The sequence below is a fragment of the Amia ocellicauda genome, chromosome 4 (assembly GCF_036373705.1).
Source record: "Amia ocellicauda isolate fAmiCal2 chromosome 4, fAmiCal2.hap1, whole genome shotgun sequence".
In the NCBI taxonomy this organism is placed as follows: domain Eukaryota; kingdom Metazoa; phylum Chordata; class Actinopteri; order Amiiformes; family Amiidae; genus Amia; species Amia ocellicauda.
The window spans coordinates 37,596,657-37,605,135 of record NC_089853.1 but is presented as its reverse complement, the minus strand read 5'-3'; the positions used below and the strand labels follow the sequence as shown (position 1 = coordinate 37,605,135).

The 8,479-nt window shown below is 42.3% G+C and overlaps 1 protein-coding gene across 1 annotated transcript; it reads left to right on the top strand.

Moving 5' to 3' along the window:
• Positions 1–419: 419 nt before the first annotated feature.
• On the top strand, positions 420–8,009 carry gdf5 (growth differentiation factor 5). The gene is made up of 2 exons (XM_066702046.1): positions 420–1,541; positions 5,022–8,009. Exons 1-2 carry the CDS (start codon positions 821–823, stop codon positions 5,882–5,884), a joined length of 1,584 nt encoding a protein of 527 aa, XP_066558143.1. The 5' UTR covers positions 420–820; the 3' UTR covers positions 5,885–8,009.
• The last annotated feature ends 470 nt before the right edge of the window (positions 8,010–8,479 follow it).

The window sequence follows — 8,479 nt, the reverse complement described above, 5'->3', positions numbered from 1 at the left end:
ATATCTATTTCTACTAAGTGTTTTAGTGTTTGCCAGCATTTGTGCACTCAAGGTTTCTATTTCAGCAGTTCAGAATAGCTAATTTCTATACACCTCAGACCCTTAACCCCTTTATTTTAAATAAATGTAAAGGACTTGAGTAAACTGCTTCTTTAAATGACCTAATGCAAAGAATTGGTCTTAGTGGCTTTTTTTCATGTAGTGCATGACTCATGGCTATGGAAAGAGCAAAGAAGATTTTAAAAGAAATATATTGCACTTAAATTAGTTTGGACAGCATGACATCAGAGAGTAATTAAATTGGTTTTTGTTGGAATTCCGTTTCCAATTCCTGAGTTCAGGTTTGTAAAGACTTCTGAGCACCTGCAGGTTTCTGTGTGTGAAATATTTTCACTGGACGAGGTTCAAAACTTTGCACACACAAAAAAAAAAAAAAAAAAAAAAAAAAAAAAAAAGTTTTTTTTTTCTTCAGCGGCAGCATTACGCCATTCTTCCCTCTTGGAAAACTGGGATTTAAACAAGACTCCTGCAAGAAACCGGACAGAATTGCAGGAGTGTAAGGGAAGTCGAGCTTCTCCTTTCAATGCAAACCGGATTGCTTTCTCTATACTGGAACCCAGAAGAAGGAGCAAGCGATTCGTATCACTATGGTCCAGAATAGCGGAGCTGGGGAACACGGTTTGCACAGTTTGATTGTCCAAAGAAAACTTAATTCGGGTCTGCATCTGCGCTCTTGCAAGCTTGTTCATGTTTTCTTATTTAAAGCTGGAAGAACCTGTGGAGATTTCTTTCTCGTCAAGATTCAAAGGAAGATCAGAGCATGAAATTACCAAAACGACTCCCTCTTTTATTGGGGTGCTGGACTCTGTTCTACCTGGATTTCATCCCAGCAGCTTCGAGCAATACAGGGACCGCACACAGCGCATCAGTAAGCAGGGTGGAGGGTCGCAGGGGCGGTGGGAGCGAGGGAGCCCAGCTGCCCAGGGCCGGCGGGGCAGTCAAACTGATGGTGGGCAGTAATGGTGCCGGGACGCGAGCACCCACCAACGGAGCTCGGATCACTCGCATCAGGACGGGACCCCCGCTGATCAAGGGCGAGCCGGTCCAGGCGAAACCCGCGACAGCAGTGGCGGAGCACAGCGTCGCGGGCAGCACTAGAGGGGGTATCAATCTGGGCAGGAAGGAGGCAGCGCGCTCCTGGGTGCCCGGGGATGGTGCCAGGGCGGTCGCTGCGGCCCCGAGAGCCCTAACCGCGCAGACTGGCACCAAAGCGAGGGCAGCTCCCAAAACTGTGCCAGCCAGGACCGAGCAGCACAAGGCTGCGAGCCGCACGCAGGGCGCCGGGCTGGGGCAGAGGAGCGCTAAACCTGCGGCGGGCAAGCCTGTGGGTGACAGGGACTCCTCCAAACACCCGCTGGTGACGCCGCACGATTACATGCTGTCCCTCTACTGGACACTGTCCACCGGGGAGGTCAACAGCAGCGCGATGCATGAGGCTGGGATGGCCAACACAATCACCAGCTTCGTGGACAAAGGCCAAGGTACAGAACAGCACCGAACTGCTGCTGCTGCTACTGACACTTTGTTATTCATATTATTATTGTAACACACACTATACATATACATATTATTATTATTATTATTATTATTATTATTATTATTATTATTATTATTATGCCATGCAGACACTGCTGCTGCTGTGCCAGGTGTATGCGCAGCTGAAGATCTCACTTCAGACACAGCGCTGCTTCTGTCATTTCGCTCCTTTATCGGATAACGAACAGAACAACTGCCAGTCTTAACAGTGTTGTCATCATTCATTGTGTTAATGGTTAATGGTCACACTTTACAGTAAGGTACCGTTATAATTCATGAATTAATATATGAATACCACAGGATAAGCACATGCATATGTCATGCACTTCATCTGAGTTCTTATGTTAATAATATGTATAACAGGGTTAGGCTTAGGGTTAGCCCGTAAGTACGGATTCATGTGCTCAACATCAGAACTCAGATGATATTCATGATGTATTGGTGTTTAAATCCTATAGTATTCATAAATTAATTAATTAGTTATACCGGTAACTTATGTGTTACCTAGCTAATCATTACATTTAAACCTTTATATTAATATATTGATTTAATTTATTAACAGTTACAATTTATATATTATTATTATTATTAGTAGTAGTAGTAGTAGTAGTAGTAGTAATAGTAGTAGTAGTAGAAGTATTATTATTATTATTATTATTTATTTGTAAATGTATTTTATTATTATTATTATTATTATTATTATTATTATTATTATTATTATTATTATTATTATTATCCATTATTACACCTTTATCCAGGGCGACATTGACACTTTCCGGAATAAATATTTTCAAAGTACAAATTACAATAATGATATATCCTTGTGCAAATAAGCTAACAAGTGCAGACATAATACAGTTAAGCCCCAGGTATGTGTGAAGCGGTGGGGTAGGCATAGGAGAAGTGCTAACAATACAGAAGTAAACAGGAGCATGAGGGAGCATACATTAATAGTGCTGTACTGCCCAGGAGATCAGGTTACCATCACAGGTACAGTCTGAGCAGATGTGTCTTGAGATGATGCCAGAAGGTGGCCAGGGACTGTCCTGACCTCGGGGGGTAGGTCGTTCCACCACTTAGGGGCAAGGGTGGAAAAGGACTGGGCTCTGGAGGAAAGGTATGGGAGAAGAGATTTACAATCATAGTACCTTAAATCTATCAACATTATACTGTAGAATATATAAATAAATAAATCAAGCATAAAGTATTTAAGTTTAATATACTGGTTAAACCACATTACCTTCACAGTGCACTCACTACTTGGCAGAGTGAATGGTTGAATTTTTAACACAGAAAATGTTCTCAGTGGTAAGGAAGCCGTCATTATTGGCTGTGGCCAGGGGCAGCAAGAAAACAAAACTGAATTGTTGAAACTATAGCAGTGGTCTATCATGGGCAGTCCATTTTTAAATCAATCATATCCATCTTGAGCTGTCAATGAGTGACAAACAGGCGATTTCATATTTTGTGTATTTTCTGCTAGTAGCTGTGAAAAAGACAATGGTGGAAAACACAACTCGGCAGCTGGACTTGTGGACGGTGTTCAGTGTGGTCTTGGAGTGCAGTGTCAGGGGGCAACTGTCTCTCCTCCTGCCCCACTAGACTGTCTCCATCCCAGAACTGCTCCACACTCACATGGAAAGCACTTCATGGTTCCCAGTATTTGCATTCCCATGCTGTATAAATGCACACAATAACACAGGGACCAACGTGCTAGACAAAATCTTCTTGGATCTCAGCAAAGATTTTTTCAGTAATTCAGTTCTGCTTAGAGTAAGTGGTTAGGCTTACAGATCTGTCAGGACACGCCCCCCCCCCCCCACACACAATGTACTTTCAACAGATAGACGCCAGCAACGTTGTGGTACAATTCCATTCATATTGAATGCAGAACAAAAAATGTATGAGGCAAAATTCAAGAGATCCTCAATTGTTGAGGGCACAACCACATGTTGTACCCAAACCTCTGCAGCAAATATTAAATCCGAAACCCTCAGTAGCACAAATTAAATAAACTACTCAGCACTCATGCTGGGCAGCCTGTTCAGAGAGTTCTGAGGAGTTGCAACTCTGCCAGAAGTGTGTTCGTTTTTGGTGAAAGACATGGCTTTGCTTTGTTGTTCTCAGCGTGAACTGAAATGTTGATGCTGTCCTGTATGTTTTTCTTTGCCAGGCTTCAATAACAGTTAATGAACTATTAAATCAGAGTGTATTACCTGAGTTACCATGCATCATTTTTCACAGCTCCTCTAGGTTTCAGCACTAAATTTTGTACTGCCTTTATTCTGACACTGGTATGCTGAGGTGGGTGTGAGTGCCAGGTGCAGAGAAGTTCTTATTTGATGTGGCTGAAAAGATTTTCTCCAGACTCAGAGTAACTAGCTCCTAATTTTGAATGTAAGTCTGTCACAATGTCAGTACTGTAGCCCTCACAGGCTAATGTACAGCCTTCCAAATGTAAATAAACAAAGGCTATTAGGGGTGGGTGGCCCCCTCTAATGTATTGTTTTCTTTACCAAGTAAAACAATTTAGAAGAATGTTAAGCAATGTTTGTTTAATATTCCTAGCTGTTAACTGTTTATATTTCAAGTAGTTAATGTACTTTTAATTTGCACTGTATTTATACAACTTGTCTTTTGTGCATTTAAGGCCTGACCTTTTAGTGAGTGTCTAAACTTTGCATTTTTTAATACCATAAATCTTAAACACAAAAAGACAAACTGCTCTATTGGTTCAAAATTTGAAAATGTGAAATCTCAGCCATTGTTGATTTTCTTGTTTTCCATTCTTTGAATTGGAATAAAAAGAAATTAATTCATACATTAATAAATCATATATTGAATAGGTTTTTCTTGAGTTACATTGATAGAGTAGTGTAATTGTTGACTAGTTGCATAAGCTTCTATCATTACTTCTGCTATTCTAACTTATTATTATTATTATTATTATTATTATTATTATTATTATTATTATTATTATTATTATTATTATTATTATTATTATTATTATTATTATTTATGGCTAGGCAGACTCCTTATCCAGGGTGACTTACAAAACATAAGAGCAATACAAAGTGCATCATTGTTAAATGAAGTGGGCACCTATGGAGGTAGTGTCATTATAAGAATCAACTGATCATTCATTGATCAATCAATGCCTTGAATGAATGGATCAAGCACATGCACATAGATCAGAGGTACTGTGCTTGAGCAGATAAATACTCAGCATTTTTTTAAAGGATGAATGCACTCACATGAAAGAGGTAATGCTTTTGCCTGGTGTCAATCTGAATAATCTTCTATCTACAAAGAGAAGATGCCAGACTCGTAACTGTTACCATATAGGGCTGTAGACTGCATGTAGGGGGCTGGTGTTACTACAGTGCTTGCTTTGCTCTTATACATTCCTCTTTTCACTCTCATAGATGAGCGCCTCCCACTGCTGAGGAGGCAAAAGTACAACTTCAACATCAGCGCACTGGAGAAGGAGGGTCTGCTGGGCACCGAGCTTCGCATCCTGAGGAAGCGGCCAACTGACCCACGCAAGGCTCGCTCTGCCGGGGGGGCCATCACCCTGAAACTGCTGACCTGCCCCACAGGTAAGCAGAAGGCCACGCTCCTGCACTCCCGCTCCATCGATGACCAGGACACGCCCAAATGGGAGGTGTTCGACATCTGGAAACTGTTCAAGAATTTCAGGAACTCGACCCAGCTGTGCTTTGAGCTGGAGGCCTCAGACAGGGGGCGACTGGTGGACCTGCGGAGCCTGGGGTTCAGCCGCCTGGGCCGACAGACCAAGGAGAAGGCTTTCTTCCTGGTGTTCAGCAGGACCAAAAAGCGGGACTTGTTCTACAACGAGATCAAAGCCAGGTCCGGCCACGACAATAAGACAGTGTACGAGTACCTGTTCACCCAGAGGAGGATGAGGCGGGCACCTACATCCCGCACCAAGAAACCACCCAAGAACGCCAAGCCCCGCTGCAACCGCAAGCCCCTGCATGTCAACTTCAAGGAGATGGGCTGGGACGACTGGATTATCGCACCCCTGGAGTATGAGGCCTATCACTGCGACGGCGCATGTGACTTCCCCATCCGATCCCACCTGGAGCCCACCAACCATGCCATCATTCAGACTCTCATGAACTCTATGGACCCTGACTCCACCCCGCCCACCTGCTGTGTCCCCACCAGACTGAGCCCCATTAGCATCCTGTACATTGACTCTGCCAACAACGTGGTCTACAAACAGTATGAGGACATGGTGGTGGAGTCTTGTGGCTGCAGGTAGCAACTCCAGAGCTGCCCAGGGACAGGCGCCCCATAATCCCAGGACTCGGACGGATTGTATGAAGAAACATTGCCTAGGTGCTACTGCCAGGACACCAGACTTTTTTGATCCCTTTAGTACCTTGGATAGCTCAGCCAATTCCAGCCAAGGGAATTCCATGCAGGAAGCTAAATCATTCCATAAATATGTCTTTGTAATTTTGTTGTCTTGTGTCGTGTTTCTGTGGCCCACAAGGATAAGTGCAGTAACTGGAATATTTAATATTTCTCAGAAAGACATTTCGGACTCAAGTGAATGAGTAACTCTGTGTATTCCTGTTTATTTCAACCCTGTAATTCCCGTATCGTGTTCCCTATTGTGCAAACACAGACTTTATCAGTAATCTTTTTGTTCTTGAACTGACCATATGAGGAATCTAAAAGCCATCTTTAATCTAAAGTTTGGGGTATTTTAACCACAGAGGTTTTTGCTCACACTACAGTGTTACAGTGAGATCCTGGCAGGAACAAAAAAGGAGTTTTTCCTACTTTTCTGTGTTGGAAACGTTAGACATCAGTATTGTATAACACTGTTCATACGATTTATATATTAGAAGATGTAAACTTCAGAATTCCCTGTTTATATATTTATACTTGTTTGAATTGATATTTTAATGGTTTGAAATTGAAAGGGTTGTCCATATTAAACTGAGATGTAATCCAATGTAACATGTTACCTGCGTGCAGTGGGTGAAGTGTCTGCCATAGAAGACCTCCCTGTGCCGTGAGAGCAGCTCTTCTCCATTTGGGTTTGCCGACAACCCTGTTATCTTACCGAAGTCTGCCCTGCCTGTCCACACTGCGATTCCCTCTCTGTTATTCTGAGCTGTTGCCTTTCCTCAGAATGTCATTGTAAAGTCAGAAGGAAATAATTTTGTATTGTTGTTATTGTTGTTGTTGTTACTGTTCTTGAGGTTTACTTAGTACCAGAATCACATCTGGACCCAGTGTTCATTAAATAAAAACTCTTACTTCGAAGTTTCATTAGCATACACAAGATGCCATAAAAGGAGGGGCTGTGGCAGAGGAAAGCCACAACTCTCACAGGGCCCTCTGCATTCCTACCTTATGAACAAGGAGCAGAGTTCCCGGATTCCAGAGCTGCAGCTCCCACCGAGCAGCACTGAGCTGTGCGCTCCTGGAGCCCTGGGGCTGACCATGTGAGAAGCGTGCTGTGTGCTGATTTCACGGCCGGTCTGAGGGGGTAACACACCACACACAACCTCTTCCACCAAATAGCCTGCACACTGCTGCATTTGTGTGCCAGGGTGTTTTTAAGCCAGCAAGGTCACCAGTTGTGGGGAACCAGTTATTGCATTTTCTGTTTCACCCACAGTGAGCACACAAATCTCCTTTAACAGAATACTCACCGTAGAGAAACAGAAAGCTGCCCAAGTGATTGTTATCATTCCCCGATGCCCTCCTGTTTATTCTGTAACATAAAGACCTCCTGAAGTTGGCTGTGACAGAGCAGTCTCAGTATAACCCCTGATGGTTTTCAACTTTTCCATGAACAGTTAAGCAGAGGAAGGCTCTTCTGTAAGACCTTCTGGGCTGAGGGACACAAGTTGCCTACCTGTTAGGGTTGTTTGTGGGTGAGACCTTCCTACTGTATAACAGGAATTGGCTCTTCCAGCTCAGTGACCCCTGGTCTGGCGACTGATGCTGCTGTTCTGGTGCTGGTCCCCGCGTCTATGAAGAGTCCAGACACTGACTGACCCTAGGAGCAGCAGGCTGGTCAGAGTACAGAGCAAGGCAAGGAGAGAAGACAGAAGGACCACGATGCTTTAAAATTACTGTGCGTGAGCCAGCAAATTATTCTTATGGGGTGAAAGTGATGACAAATGCCATGTTTGGGCCAATCTACTGGTGCACTGGTTAGAAAACATTCTCCCATAAACATTCCAGAGATTCGGTTTCGAAAAGCAAAAAATAAAATCTATTTTATTTGAACTCTAAAGATATATATCAAAGAATATATTTGAATGACATATATTTTTTCTATAGGTTGTGATACCCAAGTTGTATTTTTTATGAAGTTGTTTGATGTTGCCTTTGGATAATAAATATTGAGCTAAAAAAGACAACCTATTCCTCTTCCTTCACTTGACTGTTGCTTTTCTATTCTTTGTGTGTTCTTTTGTGGTCACCATATCTATCATGAGGTAGTTAAACTACACAACTTTCATATTCTATTCAGTTCATTATGACTAGTTTCTTAAAAACTGCAAGAATTGATTAGTTTATTATATGGATTTGTAAGAATGTACAGAGAACCATAGTTAATGTGATAATGTTTTTAAAATGCAATATACCAACCATAAATAAAGGATCTGACACTGGTATCTGAAAAATTTAAGTTACTACTATATACTTTGCAGTTTGAACTGATTTAGGAATAGGATTTGAATTTATACATTCCCAATGGAAAAACCTTTAATTGGATTATGCTCTCTGGACTGTATAGGGTTGTTTTTTGAACACAGAAATGTCTGCAGCTTAAGCAAAAACATGAATTGTTTACAGGATTATGTTTCATTGTCACTGTTAGCAGCCC